A 26,669-nucleotide genomic window follows, 5' to 3' on the forward strand; every position below is an offset into this window, starting at 1 on the left:
AAAAAGGGAACAAGGAGATTTTGAGGATTAAGTTAAAAAATTCATGAGATTTAAGTTGTAATATTATGAAACAAAAGATTTTTATATGAGAAGTTGTAGATTTGTGTAAAAAGAAATGTTATGGGGTTTTGAGTATGTTCTGAATTGAGCAAGACAGAAGGTGTGTTAATAAGCAGCTTATTGCTGCTTTGGAAACTTCATCTTCCTCAATGTACATCATTTTTTTCTTGTAAATAATCTACTTCTCATAAAATTAGTAGACTTAATATATCACTAGCGCTTTGTTCTCAAAATCTTTTTTTAATGACTTGTGTGGCCTGAATCCTCGGTCAGGTTTAAAAAGCAAAAGACAGCTCATTGAAAATGTGTCACAATGTTTTGTTTTCACCATAGACTGGATAAAAAATGATCCCGGTCCTATTAGCACCCTTAAGTTCGTAAAGATCAGCCCATAGATGTGATTTCACCACTTAAAAATGCTGACTCAGCTGTACATGAGGCTTATCTAGATCCAGGCAAAAGGTGGAGATAAGAAACTGTGTGGAGTAAAAAGACCACCTCCACCTGTGCTAACATATGGGTTCCCCTGTTTTTGGACGCCTCAGGAGGCCACTGGAGGAACTGCAGTGCTTTGCATTTCTGCATTGGTTTTATTTTTTATTTCTTAACACAATCAGTTTTGGTGAAATTGATCATCGTTTTGGTTCTAAAATTGAGAGAGACGAGCCCAAATCTTTTACTGGAGAAGAGATTTTAATGTGTATAAACGTCAGTGGTTTTTAAAGAAGGGATACTATAATTCCCCATATTATAAACATGGAAATAAAGGGACAAAGCTGGATGTTCATACTTAATGCATGCAAACTTTCAAAAGGCTATAAACTGTCCATAAACTGCTCAAAATGGTCCTTTCTTGGTACCAGACGCTTACAAGACCTGCGCAAGACTTGCAAGTATGATGATGAGAAGCCTTAAAGAGGCGGTAGCTAAAACGAAAAATTTCAGACAGAGGCTGGAATAATTTTTTTTAAAGCACTAATTTAGAGGGAAAAAAGTTTTTTTTGTGTGGGCTGTTAGCTATATAAAGCTACTACAAAGCTACCAGAGCGACAGCATAAGGTCTTAGAAAAGCACAACACCCCCTCTTTGAAGTCAGCAAACTAAAGACTTGCATCATGCTCTTTTTCTTGCAGGGGGCAGCTGGAACACCAGGCTTGGATGTAAGTCTCAACTTTTTACGGTGTTTTTCTCTAAAGACGGAGAGATAGAAATCATGTGTGTGCGATATCTGTTTGTAAAAAATGAAGTGGTTGTGCTTTTTCAGGGGTTGCCAGGCTTAAGGGGAGAGAAAGGCGACCTTGGGGAAAGAGGAGAAAAGGTAGATGTAGAAAGGATAATATCGCTTGTAAACCCCTTAACCAAACAGAGGACTGATGTCAATGGACAGGAATACAACATATTTTAAATAGATTACTTTCAGATTATTTATTTATTTATTCATTTATTTAGAAAAGAGAACAGTGGAAATATATATATATATTTTGCTTCAACATATATCATATTCACAATGTCAAAATGACGGATAGATTAAATATGCTCATTTAGGTCTGTTTTGTAGCACCTCTAGTTTGTGGATCGATTAACTTATCTTCAACAGTTTATGTAGATAATAACGGTACAATGTTGAACAGAATTCAATACCATCTGTAGTCTTCTCAATCAAGCTTTTGTTTCTCACTTTTGAATGATTTGCCATCTCATTTCTCAAAGTCACAAATCCAATCTCATTCTGAAGCATTCAAAAAAAGTGCTATCAACATGTTAAATCAAACAAGTCCATTGACAACAGGTTCTTAGCTCACCTCTTTTTTCTGTTGTTTCCATGCCTGAACATACACCAAAACACTTCACTCCCATAAGTCCCTGTTGTTAACCCTTCTTTGCTTGTGTTTATTGTAGTTAATGACTTTCTGCTTTATCTCTCTGTTTCAAACTTACTAACTCCTCTGGTGTGTCTTGAGATTATTGATGTCTTAGAGAAACTGTATACCATCTCATCTGATAGAACATGAAATCTAATGTTCTTTTCAGTTTAGTAGATTTAGGCACTTAACTTTTTTTCCCAACACAGAACAGATCCTTTGCTCCTGTCAACAGTAGCAAACAATTGCTTACATCATAAACAGAAAGCTTGCTTTTCTATGAGTTATTGGCATTGATGTGAGTTTTTAAAACACAATACAGCAGCATGTAGTAAAACTCCAGTTCCTAAAATGTTTGGAGGCTGTGTGAAATGTAAATAAAAACAGAATTTGCTGGTTTACAAATCATTAAAATTCTGCATTTAACCAAAAAAGTGCACGAACAACATATCAATTGTTAAAACTAAAATAGAAGTTTTGATTTATGAAAAGTTTTTCTCAATTTAAATATCATTCTGATAACACTTTTCAAAATGTTGGGACCAGGACATCTTCACTTTTGTGTAAATCAGTTTTTCTTTCACCAACACTGTTGAAGCATTGAATGTACTTTACCAAATGTGTTACCAAAGGCCTCTACATATCCCCTTTTCTTCACAAATTCTGGCTTCCTAACTGGGTTAACAGCAAGGTTAAGGCCCTTGTCTTTAAAGCAGTGGACACAGTGTCCACGATGTCCAAATAGAATATCAATCATTGATTCATCAGACTACAGGACAGTTGTCCTCTTGGCCTCAGTCTATCTTATATGGACATGGGGCCAGGAAAGTTGCCAGCATTTCTTTATATTTACATATGCTGTCCTCTTTGCGAGGGACATCCTTAATTTGTGGATGTAGTGACAAAATATATCCACAGACACTTGTTTTGGATGTAAATGTTAAGCCTATGCAGTGATTTCCATTACAGAGTTGTGTCTGTTTAATAAGGGTTTCACAAAGGACCCAGAAATCACAGCCTTGTATTATTTGCATTTGAAGCCTATCTTATTGTAGAGAGCTTTCATCAGATTCTCTGAATATTAAATAGCATTATAAACTTTATTCAGATGTTTCAGCTAGTGGGAGTGATCACTGCCACTAGAATGTCTTTAAAACCAAGTTGCAAACCTTTTCCCTCTATACCTTGTTAGTTGGGGATGTTTTCCAAAGTGTTTTTGAAAATTCAGATTAGCATATATTTTCATACACTTTCATAAATTCAGTTGATTTGTTGTCACTGCAGTATTCTCAATAAAAATGGATTTAAATTATTTAAAAACCTTTTTGTGTTGATCAAAATTTTGCACAGCAGCCCAGTTTTTTGGGGTTGAGATTGGATCACTTTTTTCCATAGGTGCAGATATGAATGTTAGCAGTAGAAGGTTGCTGGTAAAATTACTTGAGTTGAGTAGTTGACTTGATTTCAAATATTCAAGTTTGGGGAACTTTTGATAACCAGATAGAAATTGGGGCACTGTTTTTGTTTATTGTGTTGTTTAACAATGCACGTCCTTTTGACCTAGGAAGACTAACTTCAGTCTAAATATGAAGGGATACGGTTTGATATTTTTTAAGTGTGTGTGGTTATATTCCATTTTCCCTGCTACTCTTTCTCATCCTTTATGCCCTTGACTTCCCTTTAAGCAGTCTGCTCTGTGACCCCTTCTTCTTTTACCATTCCTTATTTTTGTCCTCTTCCTGTCTTTAGGAATGTTTTGAGAACCCCCAAATTGTGTCTGATATATCCTCCTGCCTAACATGGACTGTGTCTCCTTTTCCTTTGTGGACCTCCTTCTTGTTAATCACTCCCTCGCTAATAGCAGCTCTTACCCAAATGCTAAGAAAAATGTTAACTTGACCAAACTATTGTATCCACAGGGGGAGAAGGGAAAGAAGGGCAAAAAAGGGCCTAAGGGCGAGAAAGGCGAACAGGGTGCCCCTGGATTAGATGCACCTTGCCCATTGGTATGTCCCAACTGTGAGCTGGGAATTTCTTCCTAGCCGTGTAGAGCAGTCGTCCCAAACAAGGATGAGCGCTCTGAGGCTGCTCTGATACCCAACAGCCACCAGACAACTGCAACCCCCAAAACTCTCCCCCAAGACTCTTTTTAACCATTTTGACACCAAAGCATTCTTTAGAAAACAGCAAATTTGTCTGGACTGTGGTATCAGGAAGCTAACAGAGCCGCTCCTCCTTCGCTTCCCCCTCTAACGTCCGTCACAGAAGACGGTCACAGGGTTTATAGGCTGTCCACTTCTCCCAGTAACACTCCTAGGTCATCTTTGCAAACAGGGTTTCCGGGGATTTAAGGGTGAAAAGGGGGAACCAGGGCAGCCAGGTCTGGACGGGCTGGATGCCCCATGCCAATTGGTACAGTATTTCTCTTCTTCCTCCACTTCTTACCCCTGCATGCTGCTCACCTTCAGTCACCACTGAAACGAAACCATGCATGACCTGAGAGCACCATGATTTCACTTCATTCAATTTAGTATGACACACACACCCACACACAAACCAAAACATATACATCACTAACTTCCTGACTGCAAGCAGCCTGTCATAGATAACACACATACTGCAGGTTCATTACAAACACTTTAAGATATGCAAACCTATCCCTTTAACTGAATCCTTTCTTCCCCATGATTAAAACTGGAGAAAAGTTCTGCTTCAATCCTGTTTCCTTCCAGCTGATCCCTCCATGGAGCAGTTACCTTTTAACCTGGTGCTAACACATATTCCTTTACTGATGCCCAAGGACCCCTCCTCTACTCGGTTAACTCCCCCTTTTTCCCTCTGTATATGTACCAATTGGGCCAGACCATGAGTTTAAAATGCTAGGATGAACGTGACTGCACTGAAATCTGGGGGTCAAAATGTACAATTTATTTCAAGGTCGAAGGTAAAATCTTAAGCATGATGTGTGCAGATATAAAGAGGATTTAGAACACATAAAAATACACTTCTATGTCACTCTAATCACCTTATTAAATACCATTCAGATTCATTCACATGAACCAGCTATGAGGATTACATTTAAAGATACACTTGCTGATTTTGTCAGTGTCCACAATTCAAGGAGTTAAAATCAGAGATTAGAGTCATTTACATGTTGATGTGCATGAGTTGGATATAATTTGCTGTGTGTTACATGCATGAAAGAGAATATAGTTATTATTTGTGATATTAAGGTTTCATTATAACACTGAAACATACAGTCTAAAACGAGGTGCATAAAAAATATTTTTTTGTCTTGGTGCTGCATGTTGTATGTGTAGTTTGTGCTAACTTAGGATTGGATGTAGAACTACAGAGACATCATTCAGTATATTTATTTCATTTCTTGCTAAATAAGGCCTTTAAAATGTGGTGTAATGTCAGTCGCAGTAAGTTTAAGTGAGAATGTGCAGTTTGCATTCCCTAAAGACACAAATTGTTTCAGCATGCATAGCCATGTAGCTACAGCAATTAATGCAGATGCTGTGCAGTTTTTAAGCAGCTCCATGCATAAAAACAGCTAATCAAAAGGCCATGATTAGCTGTAAAGTGAGAGTTAAAGTTGATATTTTTCATTAATCTGATGGTTTTGACTAATTTTGACTCATTTGCATTTTTTTTTTTGATGGAGCTTTTGGTGTCGGACTAAATAGTAACTTGTGTGTCATGATGTCTTACTAATTTAGAATCATATATTTGTGACCTTGTTTATTTTCCTGTTGAACTTTGAGCTTTTTGAATGAAATGCATTTTGATTGTTGATTCCTAAAAAAAAATTAATTCATAATTGATAAAGTAGTTTTTGTCTCAACTGTATTTTGTATGGAGCAAACTTTACCTTCCTGTTTCAGTCCTTATAGTTGTTTTCTTCCCTGCAACTTCTTTAACAGGGCCCAGATGGATTACCGATGCCTGGGTGCTGGCAGAAGGTAAGTTAAGACTATATGTGACCACATCACAGCTCTATAATGAATGAGAGACTGAAATAAAAGAGACAAATCTAAAAAGATTTAAAGCTAGAGCATGATATTATTGGGAGATAAAAGATAACTGTTAGCCAAAGTATCTGTAGGAACAGTTAATCTTGCGCTCGCAAGATAATAACTTATGCACACATTTATTAACTTGTGTAAACAAGATAAAAACTTTCACTTAAAAGTAGGGATGGGTACCTTTCACATTCGAAATGATACCATACCTATGCCCGGTACCTGGCAATCGGTACCGGTACTAGATACTTTTTTGTGTTTATGTGGTAAAAAATATCAATTTGTTTAAAAACAAAATCTCAATTTTTTAACATTTAATATATTTATTCTTCAATGTAAAACCTTGCAATGCTGTGTTCGTGTCCAGCATGGAAAATCACTTACTCTACCACTTCCTCACAGTCACAAGGATGCGTTTAGGTACCTAAACATGGTACCTTTTGGTTCTACCTGAATCGATACCCGGTACTTTTGACAGAATTCGGTCGGTATCTACAAAAGTACCTAATTCGGTACCCATCCCTACTTAAAAGATATTACATCTGTTGGCTCAAGATATTTTTCTTTGGTAAATAAGATTACCAATTTTCATAATAGGATTATAACCTTTTTCTCTATCTTATTGAAGCAAGTTCAGCAAGATATTAGCTTGTGTACACAAGCTCTTTTTTTTTTTTGCTAACAAGTTATGTGCAAAGAAAAAAAACTGTATGTGCACAAGAACTTGTTCCTGTAGAATAATTATCTTTTGTGCATCAGCACACAACAAAAAATAAAATACTACCACAAGATATCTGCATGTGCACACAGCTAGCGATACAAAAATCTTGTACCACAAAAAATATACATATCTTGTGCGCAACATTGGTTAAATTGTGTGTACAAAATACCAACAAGATAAAACCTTTTTTATTCATTTATTTATTTATTTGGTATATAATAAGGTATCATCTTGTGCACACTGTTTTAGTAGGCACACAAGATTGATAACCTGCAGCCATAAAATAATACCTTCTGCTCATGATTATTATTTTGTGTGAACAAGTTCATATCTTGGACACACAAGATAACTTTTTACCACAAAATATTGATCCTTTAACAACAACATTTACAACTTGTGCTCTCTCTTTATTGAAAAGTGCACACAGGTTAAGACAAGTGATAGTAAAAGATAAAGCTTGTGCACACCAAACAAATATTTGTGCCCGAAAGATAATCAACTTGCTCCATCAAGATAATGGCTTGTGCACACAAGATAAATATATTGCAGCACAATAAATAAACTTGTGCATACAAGCTGGTTATAAAGTGCGCAAAGGATATTATTAAGACAAAATGAGAAAAAATGATCAATTTATGTTTGGGGTGTCAAAAAAAAAACACAATGTCAAAGTGACAAAGACTTGTTTCAATGTTTTTTTTTTCAGCTCTTTATGTTTGCATGAGTATCTTGTGAATAAATAATAACTTGACTCACTGTGTCAAACCAAATTGTTCAACTCAGTCATGAAACATCATGAAAATTTGTCCATCTTCATGTCATTCTCTCTCCTGTGTTTTTCTTGCAGTGATCACTCTAACCCGAAACGCATGGAGTTTGTAAATAATGCTTCTTTTTTGGTATTTATAGTTTTTTTTAATGGAACAAAAAAAAAAGTCTAAAAGAGAAGAAGTCTATGTGTACAAAAAGAGATAACCATCCCTAAGCTGCTTCTACTCACATCACCGTGTGGAAAAAAAAACAAAACGTGTGTGTGTCCGCGCTCTCACATCCACATCATGGTGGAGTTCAATCCCTGGCTGGCGGCAGAACTTGTCTCTGTAGTCTTTGCATGGCTCAGACTGGACCGTCACAGCTCGGCCAGATTCATGACGGAGTGAGGAGAGGAGGAAGGAAGAGGAGGAGGAGGAGGAGGAGGAGAATCTGGACTGGCTCTCTAACACCATACGCTGGGTGTTTTGTGTCGTTTTGTCTCAACAAGCTCACCGTCTAGTCACGCAGCATCATTTTCTAAAAAGAAGACTGCAAACAGAAACATTGCACCCTGACCCTGCAAAAGCATGAGTAGTATACTGAAAATATATATTTATGTATTGTACATATGTGTCACTGTTTTGTGGTTGCGTCATGGCTTCTGCAGAAAAGAAAACACTAACATGAAAAAAAAAACATCCTGGATCTTTAAATTAGTAATTCTTTTTGCTTTATCTTCTCAAGGGAGTCACGCCATGGCTGGTAGCCTGAAAACCCCCAAAAAGTAAAGTTTTTGTTGCTTTATTTTGCTGATGCCTGCAGAGGATGCGGCATCAGCAGGTGGTCACTGTGGCACTCATGTGTCCCTGCACCAACATCAATGTGGTGCGTTCACATACCGCTGGACAAGAGGGGAGGACTTAGCGGGGCTCACTGCACTGATGGAGAGTATATCAGGCTCAGGACCCCCTCTGAGAGCAGACTGAAACGGATCCGCTGAGAGTCTGTCTCGTTGAAGATAAGCTGGAGCATCTGTCTTTCCTTACAGGCGATGCTTCCATGTCCGTTGAGAGCGATTACAGAATGCAATCTTTTTTTCTTTATTTTTCTTTTTTGCTCTCATTCTTTACCATTGTTTGTATTTTGTGTATAATAGCCTTTGGTGCCTCAAGCTTTTATTCATTCCTTTATCAAAACTCTATAACATCTTTTTTTGATTATCAGAACAGTGTTCATTTCAGAAGGGTAAGCCTTGTTTGGTCATGAGTATTGATAAATCAAACATCGCGCACTGTTTTTCATAAGTATTGTTTTCTAAGGAGTTTCTGATTAGCATGTAGGCTGTAGCTTACCTGTACATGGTTTTAATGAAGCTCTTTGTTGTTGCAAAAACACATCCAGCAGTATAACAAAATGTGCTACTTGCTCATTCTGGACTTGTTGTATGGGATGTTTTCTGTACAGTGTTGTCAATTCACTGCATGTACACAGTTTATGGCGTACAGATTTCTTAATGATTGAAAATAAGCATTGATTTGAGTGAGCTGTATGAGAAACATTGGCATTTTTTCAAAGTGGAAGCAGATTTAGTTGAACATGTTGTAGCTGGTATTTCATGTGTGTCAGATTAAGACAAGTATTGTTGAATAGCAGTAACATTACACTGCTTTTTACACCTTATGTATTGTCTTAAACATATGGGAAACATGTTGCAAGAAAAGGTTCAATTTGATAGACAGTCATTTGGTAACCTCCCATTGTTACACCGCAGTCTAACTGGTGGCCAGTTTTGTCACATTCCATATCAGATGGAGCAAAAAGTGGAGTAATAAGTCAGAACTAGGTCAGTTTTTCACCGTATTTTACTCATGTTTCTTATATTCTCATCACTTTCTGACATAGCGGGTGATATGCAAAGTAATCCTCACAGTCTATCTTCTTTTCAGCATAAGAAATATGCATGATTGATTCACTGTGAGGGCAGATTTTGTTGTGATGTAGCAACAACCACAGGAGGATTTAAGAGCATTTATTCCCATGCTGATTCTGTTTGATTGTACAGTTTGTCATTATTGAAGGAATGGATACACTTCTACTGGTGCTATCTAGTTCAGCTCAGTTGATGCCCTCAACCAGAGGGAAGAACTACACAACAGGTTTCTTTATTGTTTGTAACATTTTTAATTTTTGTGCATATATTTGTGTATTTGTCTCAATATTTTAAGTGGTACATTATTTATTTTTCTATCATTTCTTAAATGAAGGCATTTTGGTTCTACACAGCATTCCTTTCAGTTGTTTTAATGTCTGCTGCATCTGTGTCTACAACGAGGAATCTGCATCACGCTGAGGTGTTACATGACAAGTATGCACACATTACACTGTGCGGGAAGGTGTTTTTTTACACATTACAGACTAGTATGTCATCATGGTGCATTTATTTTAGCATATAGGCCTTACAATACATGCTTTTATTTAATACTGCGTGTCAAAAAGCTAAATATAGCAACAAAGGTACCGATGGCCTGAGTGTCCGGGCCAAGCCGATGCAACTGTGTCAAGTTACTCATCGGCTTTTTCTCACTCTTTCTCTTCTCTGTCTCTCTTTGCATTGAATGTAGATTGATATGTGTATAGTGGATTTTTAATGTACTGTTAAAATGTGTGCTCATTTGACAAGAAGTGCAATTTATACTTTGGTTAATGTGCGTAGCATCAAATGCAGCAGAAATATCACATAGTCGTGATTTCCTAAAGCTCCATTTGCTCAGCCGTGCTACTCTGTATACCACTACCTGGATCGAAAGAGAAAGTCAACATAGACCTTTCATTGAATTTCACTCAATGATTGGTTGGAATATTTCCTCGAAAATGTCCCTTCAATTATGTTGTCAAACTTTATTTCCATTGTGTAATATTTACTAAATTGTGTTGTGATTTTTCTAAATTTGTGTTTTGATTTCCAGCCCTTGTTCCAGTATTTGTTCTCACAGGTTACTGTACCTTTAGCATGTGCAGCTAATTTTTTTTTTTTATTGATTCTTCATTGGATTTGTTTGTTGGTGTGGAAATGTGTTTCCTTGTTTGACTTTCTTTTTTTACTCTGCTTTTAGCAGGTGTGCCAAAACACTTCAGATGTTTATTTCTGTATCAGTATTAGTTACTGTATCAGTATTAGCAGAGCTGGTGAGGAGCTCCAACATGACTCACTGATAGGTTACTGTCTCTGACTATCATTGTTTCTGAAAGGCCCCTGAGTCAAGTTCCCCATTAGTAGCTTAATCCCATTAGCAGGAGAAAAAAAATTCAAATTTTAATTCCTGATGGAGGAGATTTTAAAAAGTCAGGCTAAGAGTTGGCAGCCTGGTCTCCCATGCACCACAGCCTTAGTTAATAACAGTATTGTTGCATCAAAGTAGTGCAGTCTTGGTACAGCCGTGAAAGTGCAAAGCAACATCCGTGTTGTTTTTTTCTTTTCTTTTTTATTATTGACAACTGATTTTTTTTGTGTTGTGGAATATGTTCAGTCTCTCTTCTACATTTCTACTTTTTCATTTCTTACCCGACTGATTGTCATTTCTTTGAAGACCCTTGTGTTCACACATCTGTATTTTGAACTGACATTTCATATGACTGTATTGTTGGAGCCAAATAAACACAGTCTTTCAAGTACAACAATAAATAGTGTTGTCTTTCTTTGGGGATCTTCTCATGATATTAGTCCATTAATCAATTTGGTTTTGCTCGAGGTTGCTGCCTGTCAAGTTTTTGCTTATTGATGGATCAAGTTTTTAAGAATGATATCACATAGGGCAGTCTGCATATGCTTTATATTAAAAAAAAAAAAATGTAACAAGGTTCCTGATTTTGGCCCTGTATAAATAAAGATAGCTTCTAAAATGTGGCACTGTAACTTAAATGTGTACAGAAGCCCAATGTGGACATGTATTTATTTATGCCACCTTTTTCATCAAAGCCATATGTATCCTCAGAGATTGACTTGATCATGTAGGCAATAGCAGTTCTTTACACCACCAGCAAATTATCCTACAGCAAGAATTCAAGCTTTATCATTGAAATCAGAAAATGAGGCAAATTAACCTGCAGTAAGAAGAAAACCAGCCCAACTTTATTATTCTAAGAGGACTAGAAATAAGAGTTACGATCTTAAAACAGAAGCTTTAGGTATGCTGCTCCTCCAGCCTGGAATTTGCTGCAGGGGTATTTGGGTCTGAGCAAGCTGGTCTGATAATGTTTTTTAAAGCAGGCTTTCTTTCTGTTATGAGATCAAGGATATACAGTGATGTTTTTTTTTTTTTTTTTTGGTCTGTTCCTGAAACCGTGAAATGAAGCCAATTCACGGACAGAACCACATTGGTTATGACGCCAGCTTTGAGCTTCCTTACTAAAAGCCACAGTGCACCCGTCATTCATATGGCCTGAGTTGTTTCTCTGATTGGGCAATCAAACGATCCTAATAACTTCTAAACCTCCCAGTTTCAATAGTGAAATGAGTGTTTTAGACCCAGGCTGTAAATATGCTCTTTAATGCTGTAAAAAAAAATTTGGCTGGGTGTTTACGTGACTTTCAGTTTTTCTGCAGCCAGCCTCAAGCCGATTCTCGAATAACAGCAACTTTTAGCACTTCCGCATGGGCTTCATTTTTCTAAACCCCGATGTTACCCCTACTAACCCCTTTAAAAAATCCACAAAAAAACCTATATCTTTTTATTAATGATATATTCTTCAATACATTGGGTGGTATGGGCAACTTTTTTTTAGTTACAATTTTTGTATAGCCTTTTTATGTATTTTTGAATGTAGAAAAAAAACCTTCTTTTAAAATTGGTGTTATTCTTACCACAACTCTTTGAAATTAAGCATTGATTTTAATGGGATGATTGGATGATTTCATGAGAGAGAGAATTTATAGAAGGGCCAAAATACAACTTAAGCTGCCTGTAGTCATATGATAATCCTCAAGGGGGTTGAATACATTTTTATTTTTCATAATTTTTAACAGATTTTTGTGGAAACTATTCGTCATGTTGATAAGATTAGGGATGGGTACTGAATTAGGCACTTTTATAGGTACCAACCAAATTCTGTTGAAAGTACCGGGTACCGATTCGCATAAAATCAAAAGGTATGTTTAGGTACCTAAATGCATCCTTGTGACTCTGAGGGAGTGGAAAAGTCGGTGATTTTCTATGCTGGACATGAGCACAGTGTTATAAGGTTATATTTTGAAGAATAGACATGTTAAATAGAAAAAAATAAATTTAATTATCAAAAAAATCATATTTTTTACCACATAAACACAAAAAGAACCAAAAATTGGTACCATTGAGTACCGGTACTGATTACCAGGTACCCGACATCAGTACCGTATCATTTCAAATGTGAAAGGTACCCATCCCTAGATAAGACATAGGTGTTTGAAACTCATGTATCAATTATAATACCTTTGGTTTTGCAGAGTTAAGCATATGTTGGTTGTTTATCTGTAACTTTGTCTCATGATGCTGTTGGCCAGGATACTCCTATAAAAGAGGCTTCCATATGTACCTTTAATAACAATGCAAAAAGCATCCTCTGTCCAAATTCTGATGAAGTTGATCAAATATAAGTGAAATCTCAGTTTAATGGAAAAAAATATTTTGTCATTTCTGTTGAATGGTGAAGGAAAACAGAAACATCAATCCATTTTGTTTGTGGTTCGGCAGAAGTAGAAACAATTTGAGCAATTTCCCCGCGTAGGTTAATAAAGTATCTGACTCTGACTCTAATATAAGTGATTATCAATCCTTACCTGTTCATACCTCTCCAGCTGAAGAACACGTGTGAAAAGAGCCTGCTTGTGTTGCTCAATACCTGCCAAACGTCACTGTCCTCGAGGCGTGTGCAAGTTACCAAACTGCCACCTGTAATGGTCCAGCTAGGTGGCAGCACAAGAGTGCAGCGCGAGCCACAGATGTGTGTAGGAATTGAGAGTGTTTTCCCCAGTCCCTGCGCGCGTGCCTGTCAGACAGCTGGGTTTTATGAGCTCGAGCTCATGTAGGAAATCTTGAAGTCAGTTGGGAGGAAAGTGCGCGTCGTCGCCCAGCTGGACAACATCAGGATGTCGGCGGAGAAGCTGGAGAAAAAGAAGACGTTGGAGTTGAGGAAGAAGCACGTTGGGTAAGAGAGATGACAGACTTCACTTTTCCAGACGTATTAAGTTTCAAAGGAGATGACGGACGTGGAGTGTTAACACGTCTGTGACCTTATTGCTGAAGGTGAAAGCTGCATAACATCTGTAAATGTAACTAGATGTCGAACAGACTTTTTCTAGAGAAGCAGTTCACCCATTTTAAATGATTCTTTCATCAATAAAACCATTCAAACATGAAACATTTATTTTCTAATTTCATGTCTTTTTAATCTATTTATTTATTCATTTATTATTATTATTATTATTTTGCCAATTAATTTCACGTTTGATTTTATTTAGTCTGTGTATGTTTGTATGTATATTTATTTATTTTACTGCAGTGTCTTATCTTTAGGGTGCCATAGTAGTTACTTTGTTTGTACTGCACTGCAACTTTTGGTGTTAGAGGACATGGGCAACCATAATGTCTGCCCTGTGAAATGCATTTTTTTAAATGTTAACATTATCTCTTCTGCAGGCCATCTTGTAAGATTTTCTTCAGTCATGACCCCATCAAGATTGTGCGAGCCAGAGGCCAGTACATGTATGATGAAAAAGGACAGCGCTACCTGGATTGCATCAACAACGTTGCTCATGGTAATCACACTGTGGCACACAAACAGATGCAAACACACCAACACCTGCACACTGGATGCCTTTTTAAGCAGTGAGCTGCAGGCTTGCATTCATACTTACCATCAAATCTGTAGTGTTTGACCTGAAAACTGGTTTTACTGGAATCCATAAGTAGAATGAGGTAGCCAAATGATACGCCCTATAAACTTGTGTAATGTTTGCCTAATTCAAAGTGCTTATAACTGCACTACTTGCAGGCATTGATACTGTATAACAGAATGTCTTCTGCCTCTGTAATTTCAGCACAAGGCTTAGGGATGGTAACTAACCCTGTTTGTGCTTGTTCTTCCTTTTACCAGTGGGTCACTGTCACCCAGATGTGGTGAAGGCAGGAGCAGAGCAGATGGAACAGCTCAACACCAACTCACGGTTCTTGCATGACAATCTTGTATTGTATGCCCAAAGGCTGCAGGCCACGCTTCCTGACAAGCTGTCCGTGTGCTACTTTGTCAACTCTGGGTATGTCTTTGTTTTGCACACCTCAAACAACAAGCACTGCAAGGGTTCACCAGACTTGTTTTAATTATGGGTATGGATGAGTTTACTCACAAAGTGAGGTAATTGAGGTTATGTCACAGAAACTTGCTACAGTATTACACATAGATCTGGTACCACTTCACCTGTGCCTGAATCAGACTATGCTCATTCACAGCTACAAAGCATCGGGTTGTAAATTGTTAGATAAAGGGGTATAGTCCACACTCGTAGATCTATCACTGTTTTTCAAGAGAAGAGAGCATAGCTTTAAAAAGAAATCAAAGCAGTGAGTTTTCTCTATTTGAGTCTTTAAGTGTCATAGTTACATGAAAGGAAAAGCAACAGCATTCTTCTTCAACAAGCAACAAGGATAGTTGCAGATCAACATTCCTATGGAGAGTCTGGCCTTGTATCTTATGTATGTACAGTTTTGAACTACTCTAGTTACTTATTTACGCTCTTGCTGGAGTTCTGCAAACATGAATTATCTATTCCAAAGTAAGAGTGTGGGAGATAATGATCCAATATCAGACCAAGTATTTATCAGCCATGGCGTTTATTGCTTAAGAGACGTTATAAACCTGACAAAAGAAGAGGTGTTGTGTAATCAATACAAATGTAGTCAAAAGATTACAGATATCTGTGATAAGACTGCACAAAGAAGACAATGGAAAACATATTATATGGCCCATAGTCTATAGACACCAAAAGTGATAAATGATTTCAGGTACCTTTAACCATAGTATGGTTTTAAAAACGTTTCAGAAAAAGAGTACCCCTGTCAGAGGCGCTGCCATTATGCAGCCAGAGTCTGCGTAGTTGAGGCTATGAGGGCCTCTTAGAGAATCTGAGAGTGTGAAAAATAATTTTATGTTTTTCTTTTGTAAGTCTGGTCTCTTCTTGGCTCCCTTGTTCTGTTGTACTAATCCAGAAAAATACACAAGAATGGCAGCTGTCAATTATCATTGAACGCGTCATAAAACCCTGTTTTTAACCTTTAATAAGTAATGAAAACAAAACTTTTAAGAAAAAAAGAGAACTTGACCACAGCATACAGATTTTAAAAGTTTGACCACAGCTCATCTGAAATGGCTGGGGACAAGAATTTTTTGACCCGTACCCCATACTGCAACCAGCCACTAGGGGGAGCAGCTTTTATGGTGACCTCACACCATTTTTTATGCAGTCTTTGGTTGTGACTTTTTCAATGTACACAAATGCTCTATTTCTCTCTAACATGGTTCTCAAACCTATCTAAATCTGTGTTTTTAAGCACCTCATCTTGATTATTGCACAGGTGTGTCACAATAAAAGGACACTTTAAAATTTGCAGATTTAGTGTATTGGGGGGGGGGGGCAGTATTTGTTGTGACCACCATTTGCCTCACACACTGCACACATCTTCTTGGCATACAGTTGATCAAGGCCATGTCCACAGGTGGCTGGATATTTGGGAAACCGTATATATTTTTATACATTTACGCCTGTGATCCATATGAAACTGCAGTTTTACGTCACTAAAAACAATGCTTTTCAAAAACTCCGGCCTAAATGAAGATTTTGGAAAACTCTGGTTTCATGGTTTCATGTGGACGCCGGTAAACAGAGCTTTTGGTTCTGAAACATCACAGTTAAATGACGGGGGCTCATTCTGATTGGCTGGCACGGGTATTACGTTCGTAAAACACTGCCATATATAGGTTTGGCATGCTTCTAGCCGCACTTATCGGTGGATTTGCATGTGGGCTAAGGTATTTTTAAGAAATGAATGGGTTGGGTTGGGTTTTTGAAAATACCCGGCTACGTGTGGACGTGGCCCAAGTTGTTGACTGTGCCCTTTGGGGTGTTGGTCCACTCTTCTTCTTGCTGGATATCGGCAGGAACTGGAACACACTGTCATATACACCAGAACATCCCAAACATACTCAGTGGGTGAACTGAGACGACATATCCGGCGAGTTTGCTGGCCATCCAACAAGTGGGAGCATTATCATGCTGCAACATGAAGTGATGGTCATGGACGAATGGCACTACAATGGGGTCTCAGGATTTCGTCATGGAATCTCTTTGCGTTCAAAGCACCAACAATAAAATGCACATGTGTTCTTTGTCATACTCCTGCCTAAACTATAACCCCATCACCACCCTTGGACACACCGTTCACAACATTGACATCAGAAAACTGCTTATTCATACAACGTCATACATATGTTGCATGTGGAGGTCCTGCTGTTGTGAGTCTAGTTTGATGTATGCTAATCTCTCTGAAACATCTTCAGAGATGGTTTATGGTAGAGAAATGAACATTCAATTTATGGGCAACAGCTCTAGTGGAAACTGCATATTTTGAGAGTGTCCTTCATTATGGCCAGCCTTAAGTACACCTGTGCAATGCTCAAGTAAGAGTCCAGATCTAGATAGATAGATAGATAGATAGATAGATAGATAGATAGATAGATAGATAGATAGATAGATAGATAGATAGATAGATAGATAGATAGATAGATAGATAAGTACTTTATCAATCCCAAAGGGAAATTCAATAAAATCTAATGTACTCTTTCTCTGGTCTCACTTTTAAAACCTAGAAAGAATACTATGCTTTTGTCTGTGACACAACTATAAGATGAGCACCTTGGGGAGCACTTAGAACAGATCATCTTTAGTTTTATTTAGTTCCCTGAGTTGATAAATGGGTGTCACTTCATACACCCATGTATTTGAAAGTAAAACATTAAACTTTGACAGATGTGTGAGTGATACCCAAAGCTTCACCTGTGTGTTTTGTGGTGACTCAGTAACTGAAAGTAACCCTTGCTCTTTTGAACTTCAGCTCTGAAGCCAATGACCTGGCGCTTCGTTTGGCATGGCAGTACACCGGCCACAAAGACATCATCACACTGGACAAGTAAGAGCTGGATCACTGTGAAGGAAACAATTTGGGTCTAGATATTCTTGACAATAAAGTCTCAACACTTTCAGATTCTGTTAGATGCTCTATCTACAAGAACTGACGTGTTTTGTTTTGCAGTGCATACCATGGCCATGTTTCATCCCTCATTGACATCAGTCCGTATAAGTTCCACCAGCTGTCAGACGCAGAGATGAATCCATCCGTCCATGTAGTGAGTGCTTTTCTCTCTCATTAACTGCCTGCCTGCACACTATTAAAACACCATGACTCAACCTGTACTGCTGCGCCTTGGCAGGCTAATGAGAAGTGTGTAGATGTGTTTGTGTGAGTGTATAAATATAGTAGAGCCGTGAAACTCGACCACCTTTTACTCAATTTTGCAGGGAAAAAAAACAAGAAACCACAGTGCTTTTGAAAATACGCGATGTAACTGTACATGTGAAAAGTTTCCCACTTTCTTACAAAAACAAGGAGAAGATAGAGAGGATTTTCTAAAGTGAACAACAAACAAAACTGCATGTATGTATTTTGTATTAAAAACAGGACCTATTCATACCTTGAGTCTTTGGCTCTGTCCTTTGACAGCCTCAGTGTAGTGTGATACTGCAGCTTGTAGAATCCCCAGCTCTAGAGTTACATGCCAAAGGTGGGGCAATTCTGTCTCTTTCCCCTGCCTGAATATTTTATTAATGATCACAGACACGGATAAGTCAGATGTCGCTTGTCACTTATTTCCCAGATGAACCAAAGGTGACTAATTTTATCTCCAAATATAAATGTAACAATGACATACTTGTCTCCTTTACAGGCTCTGAGCCCAGATGTCTACAGAGGCAAATACAGAGCGGACCACCCTGACCCTGCCACTGCGTATGCAGATGAAGTCAAAGACATGATACACACAATTCATGAGAAAGGAGGCAAGGTACACTTTTTTGTGTGATATTATAGTGTTAGATCTGGAAAGCAAACACCATATTGTCTTTGTTTCTAAGATCCAACAGAGGAGCACCTGTTTCTGGTGAGTCTCAGTTTGACTCTAAAAAGGAAATCACACAGAGGCTTCACTCGGTAGTGATAAGTAAAGAGTACAAATTTCAGGATGTGTATCCAAGGAAAGAAAGAAAACAGCTGTTAGATGTTTGTTTATTGAATAAAGTCTGATCAAAAATGTCGGGATGCATCTCAGGAAAAAATTTTTATCTGAGTTTTGTTCCCTCTAAAAGCAGAAGCCCAGGGCGCTCGCACCAAACACCCCCTCCCTGCTCCGCTGCCGGTTTCCTCTGCACTCAGACGGGGCCAATTTTTTCTTGACCAAAAACACAAATAAACGGACTCCCACCCAAAAAATCTGGTATCAGTCTGCATTCACGCTTTATTTAGAGAATTTTCACCGCGTTACTTTCACACAAAAACAGCGCTAAATAAGGATCTAGTTCTCATTGTGTCGTAAAACGGCGCTACCTCCGCTGCAGAGCCACAGCTGGCTACGAGGTGCTCGCCGCTTAGTGTATCCGTCCGCGTGCGCGGCGTGCCAGATATAAACAAACGCAGGTAGTCTGCCAGGACGAAGAGACACGATGAGGACTGGAGCCTTATTTAGCGGTGTTTTTGTGTGAAAGTAACGCGCTGAAAATTCTCTAAATGAAGCCTTAATGCAGACCGATATCAGAGTTTTTCGGTGGGAGTCCGTTTATTTGTGTTTTTGGTCAAGTAAAATATGGCCCCGTCTGAGTGCAGAGGAAACCTGCAGAGGAGCAGGGAGGGGGTGTTTGGTGCGAGCGCTCTGGGCTTCTGCTGCACAAAAACACTGCTGTAGGGGTAATTTCTGCCCTTAACCTTGTGATAGGACCCAACTTGTTCCATCCTGGAGTATCACTTTAAAACACCAAAACTGGCTGATACATTATTGGACAATACTTATCAGGCTGAGTACGAACTGAAACCAAAAATACTTCAAATTACGGACGTCCCGATCCAATTACGTGATCGGAATTGGGGCTGATCACGTCATTTTTTGGGCCTGGGGCTTTAGTTCTTGTTTTTAATTAAAATGTGTATAATAGCACATCATCATTCATTTTAGAACAGAACTTTATTTTTCATTTTAACAAGTACAACGAAATTGCAAACAACGAAATTGCAACATTATTGTCACACACATACAAGGTAATCTTGTGGTGCACCACTGAGAAGCTTTATTTTTATTTTGTTGATCCAGTGCTGCACTAAGTGGAGAAAAAAAAAGCTATATCCATGTTGGATAGAATGATACGTTCAATTTAATAAAATAAAAAAAACTTAAAGGACAACTTGTAGGAGTTGTTTTCTTTTCTTTTTTCCTAATGCATTGCTGAAAGATTGGATTGGGAAACATCAGGATCAGCAGATACTCAAAATAAAAAAATCAGAATCGGATCGGGAGCAAAACAAACGTGACTGGACATCCCTACTTCAAATGCTGAAAATTTAGACCACTGCTTAAGTTCCTACATTTTAATGTAAAAGCTGTGATCAGAGATTTGCTGTACCTCTAATTTCTATCTTATATTACAAAACATGCCAAGTAACAATATGATTATATGACTGAGACAACAGACAGAAATGAAGACAATGCTTCTGCTGCTTTACTCACCTTACACTAAGTGATTTAACATAATAACTGATCCAGACTTGCTCATTTAATTAAGCAGCCTTTACTTTTTCTCTTCCATTTCTCAGGCTCAGGCTGAGGACTCCTGCTTTTAGGATCAAATCCCAGATCACAAGAACATGTGTAGGAACTCTTGATGTTCAAGCTTGTTGGTCCTTAATCATATGTTGCAAACTCAAACCAAGGGTATGTGCATGCATACAGTGACCAGATGGAGACAGGACTTCAGTGCTGTGATTCTGCAATAAGCTAACAACAGTGTTTAATGTGTGATTGTGCTTTATTTGTGACTTACATTAACATTTATTTCCTTTCAAGGACTGACTATGCACAAAATGTAAAATAACACTTATTAAAAAGGCTACCTGCAGGTCAAAAATGCCAGGACTCTTCCTCTTCTCTAGTTAATCAGTGTTGATTTCAGGGTGATACCTGCTGTTTTTCTCCTGCAGATTGCTGCGTTTATTGCTGAGTCATTGCAGAGCTGCGGAGGGCAGGTCATTCCCCCTGTCGGCTACTACCAGCAAGTTGCAGAGTATGTACACGAGTTACTGCTCAAAAATTGTTGCATTTAGAGAATGCATAGATAACTTAAAGTTTCCCCCCTCTATCTTCATCTGCAGACATGTGCGTAAGGCAGGAGGTGTGTTCATTGCAGATGAAGTCCAGGTGGGTTTCGGGCGTGTCGGCACTCACTTCTGGGCTTTCCAGCTCCAGGGAGAGGACTTTGTGCCAGATATTGTCACCATGGGAAAGCCCATTGGCAACGGGCACCCCATGTCCTGTGTGGTCACTACCAAAGAGGTGGCAGAGGCCTGTATGCGAACAGGAATGGAGTATTTCAACACGGTAAGAGTATAATGTGAAGTATTCATATGACTGTAAGTAAATGAATGAAAACAGTTATAAGCTAAGACAAATACACAGGCAGGTTTCATGGATCATGTTGTGTCTGCTGGTTTCACTCCAAAGCTGAGCAGAAATATCACTGACCTGACCTCATCCTTGACGTCATGTTCTGGTCTATAATTCTCAAGCCAATAAACGCATCTGTTTTCCACATTTAGGCACAAAAATACATCAAGTTCAAGTGTTTTTTTCCTTCCTAGACAGACTCTTATTTTTCCTGTGAAGGGAAATCAGGGACAAGGAAACAAATGTCAGAGTTCTCTTTGTCTGGCTGAGTGGATTTTTATCTAGTTTGCTCAAGTTTTCATGTTTAAATTATTGGAAAGAGTGAGTTCGTTGGATGTTAGTTTGTTAAGCTGCAGTGGATTGTCACACAGTTCCATCCTCACCAGATTAAAATGGTTACATCCTTCAGTAGCTGGTGTTACACTCACTGTGGTGTAAACCTTTCTCTGTATGTGGGTTTTGAATTTCTCAGTTTGGTGGTAACCCAGTGTCATGTGCCATCGGTCTGGCCGTGCTGGACGTGATTGTGAAAGAGGATCTGCAGGGAAATGCGCTGCGTGTGGGGGGATACTTGACCAATCTGCTGGAGAAGCAGAAAGAGAAGCACCCGCTAATTGGTGATATTAGGTAAGCAAACGTACAAAAACACATACACCTTGAAACAGCTTCCCTAAGACACTTCTGATTATGAAAAATGTGTTTCTTAAAAAAAACTTCCATTATGTTTGAGAAGTAAACTGAAGGTTATAGAAAAATCTGCCGGGCTCATAATAATCAGACGTTATCTCATCTTGCAGGGGGTGTGGCCTCTTCGTTGGAGTGGAGCTCGTGAAGGACAGATTAAAGCTCACCCCTGCAACAGCAGAAGCTCAGGAAGTCATATATAAGTAAGTTCAAGACCTCAAGATTAGTGCATGATATCATGCTGATAACGATGAAAGACAATTATGCAACATAACAAGTAAAGCTCTGCTCTTTCTTATGAACACCTAAACCCTGCGACTGAAACAACATTTAATTTACAGCAAATTCTTCTCCTTATTTGTTTTTCCATTCATAAATATCTGAGTTTATAGATAATGATCACAACAACTTCTTAGAGTATTACGTTGATACAACACAACAGTGAGCTGTATCCTAACTATGCAAAACTGCTAAACTGAAGAGTTATTACAGTCACCTCCACATAGTGTGGTCAGAGATATTAACCATTAGAATAAAAACAGTTTTTATGTACCTGATTTATATGTGTTGAATTTGCAGGAAGGCTGATCCTTTGAAAATTTTCATGTATTTAATGCACAGGGCTTCTGCAGCCAGCTTTAAACTGACACTAGACACTAGAGAGCTTCCTGCTTTGATTTAACACTATACAATTCAATGTGAGGGGACGTGATACATCCTGATGCATGGCTATCCAATGCTATACAATACAGTGAGATACAAGACTGTGCAATGCAATAACATGAGATATGAAATAACGCAATATGAAATAAAGCAATACAAAATAATGCAATTTGTAACAAAACTTTTAATTTGATTTTAAATTATTTGAAATCATGTTAAACAAAATAATATGGCGCAATATTATAGGTTAATACACAATCTGATTTGATTCCTTAGCATAAGCTACATACAGCACAAACCATAGAACAGCTCAGTTTGGTTTGATACAATATGATACCATACTATTTGATTCAATGGGTTGGTACTAGTTGGTACAATACTGTATAGTACAATATAAATCAATATGAAAAAACTCAATACAGTAAGGGTTTGATGTTGTGTAATACTAAATACATGACCAAAGATAATAGTTTTATGTTAAAGTGAATAGTCAATAATTAATTAATTGGAAAACAGTCATGTTGTTGTGCATCATGTTATCTGGTTAATTTAATACAAAGTTGCCTCAAAGCAATGATCTCATTAGCACCACCATAAGGCGTCATAAAGCACTAATTGGACAAGGCAAAATGGAGGGGCACCCAGTGATTATTTTTACATTAAAATTTTAGGTACCAGGAGTACAAAAAGTTGTATTGAATAAGTCATTCCAACAGTTTGGAATTTTATAAATGTAACAATGTTTTGTCCCAGCTCTAATCAAAAGAGGACCTGTAATGCTAAATCATAAGGAAATTCTGTCTGTTGTCCACTATGTAATATTATGTCAGAACCTGGGTTTTTCATGTCAAGTTTTGATAATTGCGATAAAACTATCAGTATAAATGCTGTAAGCTTTGTTGGAGAAGACTTTTTGACTTTTCTGCCTCAGTCAGAAAAGCACCGGTGCAACTGATAACTGAGGCAGCGTTGATGTAGGTGTGTCTGCAGTGCCTTGGTTTATATGATTAAATATCTGTGCTTTTCTGCTGTGCTGTAGGAAAATGCATTTAAAAAGTTTACACCACTGTATCTATATCTATACTTATTTTCCCCAGGCTAAAGGAACAGCACATTCTTCTCAGTGCTGATGGACCTCATCGTAATGTACTCAAATTCAAGCCCCCCATGTGCTTCACTACTGAGGACGCTGACCTGGTGGTGGGACACATAGACAACATTCTCACAGGTACACATCGTTACCTCAGTGACTTTTTCTTCATGCCACTTCCTGTAGCACTCTGTCATAGCAAAAAATGATATCAGGGTATTTTTTAAGTTTTTGATGGTATCACAGTATGTCGCGGTATTTCTTTTATTTTTTGTTTTGTGCATGTGTGAATGTGTCACCAGTAGTTTGGTAGTTTCATAATACCAAATAATTGGGGTGAATACTGCATGGGGACCTCTGGTAATTTGATGTGGCACATCCTTATGCCTGTAAATCACTTGATGTTTCTCATGTTTCTAACTGAGAAATTCCAACCATCAGGCATGTTGATTTTGACATGCATGCATGAGTTTGTGAAGCAACAATGACCAAAGCTCTGCGGTCTTACTTTAATTCTGAAGAATTCAAAAAGGAAAGGTAGTTCACCTTGTATTTAGCTGCTAACATAACCATAATGTGCACTCTGTTAGCTCCATAAATACAATGAACTTGTTTTTTCCTACGGTCTGTGGCAAAGCTCTTCATTCTTTCTCCACATTTCTGGATTTATAGAGCAACTGATAGACAAAAGCTCTGACTTTTCATATATGTCTAATAATCTACATTTAGGAGCAATAAAAAACAGAGAAACTAACACTGTTTTCAACAGTTGAATTTAAATTTTATTACTGAAATGATTGTGTGCTCTGAAACAGCGTGCCAACCTATAATGAAGGGAGAGAATCCGAGAGCAAAATAAATAAATATGCGTTTACAAGTTCACCCTTTTTAATCAAAAGTTATATTAGTGTTGGCATTTGAATCATGGAGATTTGTTGCTGATACTTACAAAACTACAGGTACAAAACATTTTTTAATGACATGCAATGTAAGGAGGGTACACAGTTGATAGAGGACCCCACCATGTAACTGTGGAACAGGTGACGTGACCAGAGTGCGCTGAGAGCAAAGGAGAGCTGAGTAGCCTGCAAAAAGAGTGTGTGTGGAACATCATGAGACATGACAGGATACCTGTGTTCCTAAAATCCATACCGTCATGAAGTTGGGAGCCTCTCAGTCATATAACTGTGTCTTTGCTTCCAGAGCTTGAGGAGGCCTTGGGAATGAAGTTGCACAACACAGAGAATGTAGAGAATGGAGGCAACAAAAGAACGGTAAGAGTATTCAGATTTTTAACATGGGTGATCAAGTCCCTGGTGTGATTGGTCCAAGGCATTTTTAGAGGACTGGACATTTAAACCAAACTCTGAATCTTTGAGATATCACTTCCAAAAAGAAGGGTAATTAAAAACAAAAACTGTCTGAGTTGTCATTTAAACTTTGATCTCTTTATGGTTTGATCTCAAGCTGCCAACTGATGAAAATGGACACCAGTACCACAGTGGGTTAGGACACGACAAAGGGAGCAGTCAAGGAGTTGCTCAGCAAACCAAACAAACCAAGCGCCTCAAGACAAAATGCTGACATTCGCACATTTGCGTATTTCAAGCACAAGCACCGTCCTCTGAAATGAGATAAAAATAATGTTTTAAAACTAAACCGCAGCATGAATTAAAATGTTGTAAAATGCAATAAACTATGAATTTTGTCTGAGTTGTATTCTCAGGTTAATTTCTTATGACTCAAAGAAATCAAGTCATTTATCCAACATAAGAGCATGTCTGTTAGGAATTACTGTGGTGCTAAAATTCCTCTAATGATATTAAATCTGTATTTTAATATACTTCATGCCAACATTTATTACACTTGATTGTAAGGATTTATAATTGCAGCATATTACGAGTACTTACAAACATGTGACTGTGTTTGCAATAGTATGAAAAATAAGGTTATACTTATTATAAGAAATGCTTTCTGTAGCTAAAAGTGTGAAATACTTACACTGACTATTGCACATCTTGTTGGTCCATTTTGAATAAAATACTCTTTCAGAAAACTGCATCTTGTGCTGTGTAGGTCCTGACCTCTGGATTGAATTTAGCATAGATCTCATGCATGTAAGATAAAAAAAAAACCCAGTGCAAGCCCAGTGGGCAGCTTTTTCCCCTTTGCCTGAATGAAACGAACATGGACACTGTTTGACAAGTCTGCAAATATTTACCAATGTCTCTGTGTTTATTAACAGAGTCTGGATGTGACTCCCAACAGGTAAACTAAACGGTAAAAACACTGGAACGACAGTGCGCAACAATGATGAGTCATTGGGTTCACTTTGGTACAAACCATAGACTGTATAAATCAAACACACTTCCTTAAACTATTCCTATATTCTTGTTTTTTTAAAGAGTGCTATGTAGAAAAGTTGGAACAGGTTATGCTCAGAGTGAAGATGTTAAAGCCCTGAAGACAAAGCTTATCCTCTGCAGTACTGATTATACATAACATTATTTTTAGGCTGATCCAAACTATTGCATTGCGTTGCATTAAAAGGCTGAGAACTATTTAATTCGCCTCAGGTTGAAATCCTTAAGCTGGAGCATGACGCACCCTCTTCTGTCATGTTTTTATGGTTATGACTATTTAGGACACATACTTCAGGGCGGGGAAATTGTTGATCCTAGCAACTTCAACGTTTCCACAGCAGACATTTTACTGTACAAATTGTGATGCTGTGCAGGGTTTATCCCAATTTCCTGTCATCTCCACAGGGTTTGTGTGTGCATCGTCAAGTTGTCTTCACAGCAGACTCCAGGAGGAGGCCAGTGGTTAAGTTGTGTGCAAACTTGAGGAGTTTAGCAGACTGGACTCCTGAGGTGCAGTCAGTACAGAGGGGGATGAGCACACAGTCCGTCAGGCTCCCCTAACTAAATGCACACTGTACCTGTCTCTTGGTGAAGATTAAACAAGGTGCACTTCCATTATGATGCAGCAGTGGTTTGGCTTTTATTTGTGGTCGATCA

At 38.1% G+C, this 26,669-nt stretch overlaps 2 protein-coding genes across 2 annotated transcripts in view; both read left to right on the plus strand.

The window, feature by feature from the left end:
- Positions 1-8,100, plus strand: part of col25a1 (collagen type XXV alpha 1 chain) — a 200,075-nt gene extending 191,975 nt beyond the window's left edge. Inside the window, exons 33-37 of the mRNA XM_074699304.1 lie at positions 1,194-1,220; positions 1,325-1,378; positions 4,257-4,334; positions 5,852-5,890; positions 7,519-8,100. Coding sequence (XP_074555405.1) covers positions 1,194-1,220; positions 1,325-1,378; positions 4,257-4,334; positions 5,852-5,890; positions 7,519-7,521 — 201 coding nt within the window. The 3' untranslated portion in view covers positions 7,522-8,100. The remainder of the gene's footprint in view (positions 1-1,193; positions 1,221-1,324; positions 1,379-4,256; positions 4,335-5,851; positions 5,891-7,518) is intronic.
- Positions 8,101-13,510: 5,410 nt separating this feature from the next.
- On the plus strand, positions 13,511-25,535 carry etnppl (ethanolamine-phosphate phospho-lyase). The gene is made up of 13 exons (XM_074662042.1): positions 13,511-13,604; positions 14,096-14,214; positions 14,553-14,712; positions 17,564-17,638; positions 17,762-17,855; positions 18,453-18,569; positions 20,750-20,832; positions 20,921-21,146; positions 21,685-21,839; positions 22,010-22,099; positions 23,657-23,787; positions 24,853-24,923; positions 25,117-25,535. Exons 1-13 carry the CDS (start codon positions 13,546-13,548, stop codon positions 25,231-25,233), a joined length of 1,497 nt encoding a protein of 498 aa, XP_074518143.1. The 5' UTR covers positions 13,511-13,545; the 3' UTR covers positions 25,234-25,535.
- Positions 25,536-26,669: the final 1,134 nt, after the last annotated feature.

The sequence above is a fragment of the Halichoeres trimaculatus genome, unplaced genomic scaffold (genome assembly GCF_033239565.1).
Source record: "Halichoeres trimaculatus isolate MK-OKI-2021-1 unplaced genomic scaffold, fHalTri1.1 fHalTri1_scaffold_22, whole genome shotgun sequence".
NCBI lineage: Eukaryota > Metazoa > Chordata > Actinopteri > Labriformes > Labridae > Halichoeres > Halichoeres trimaculatus.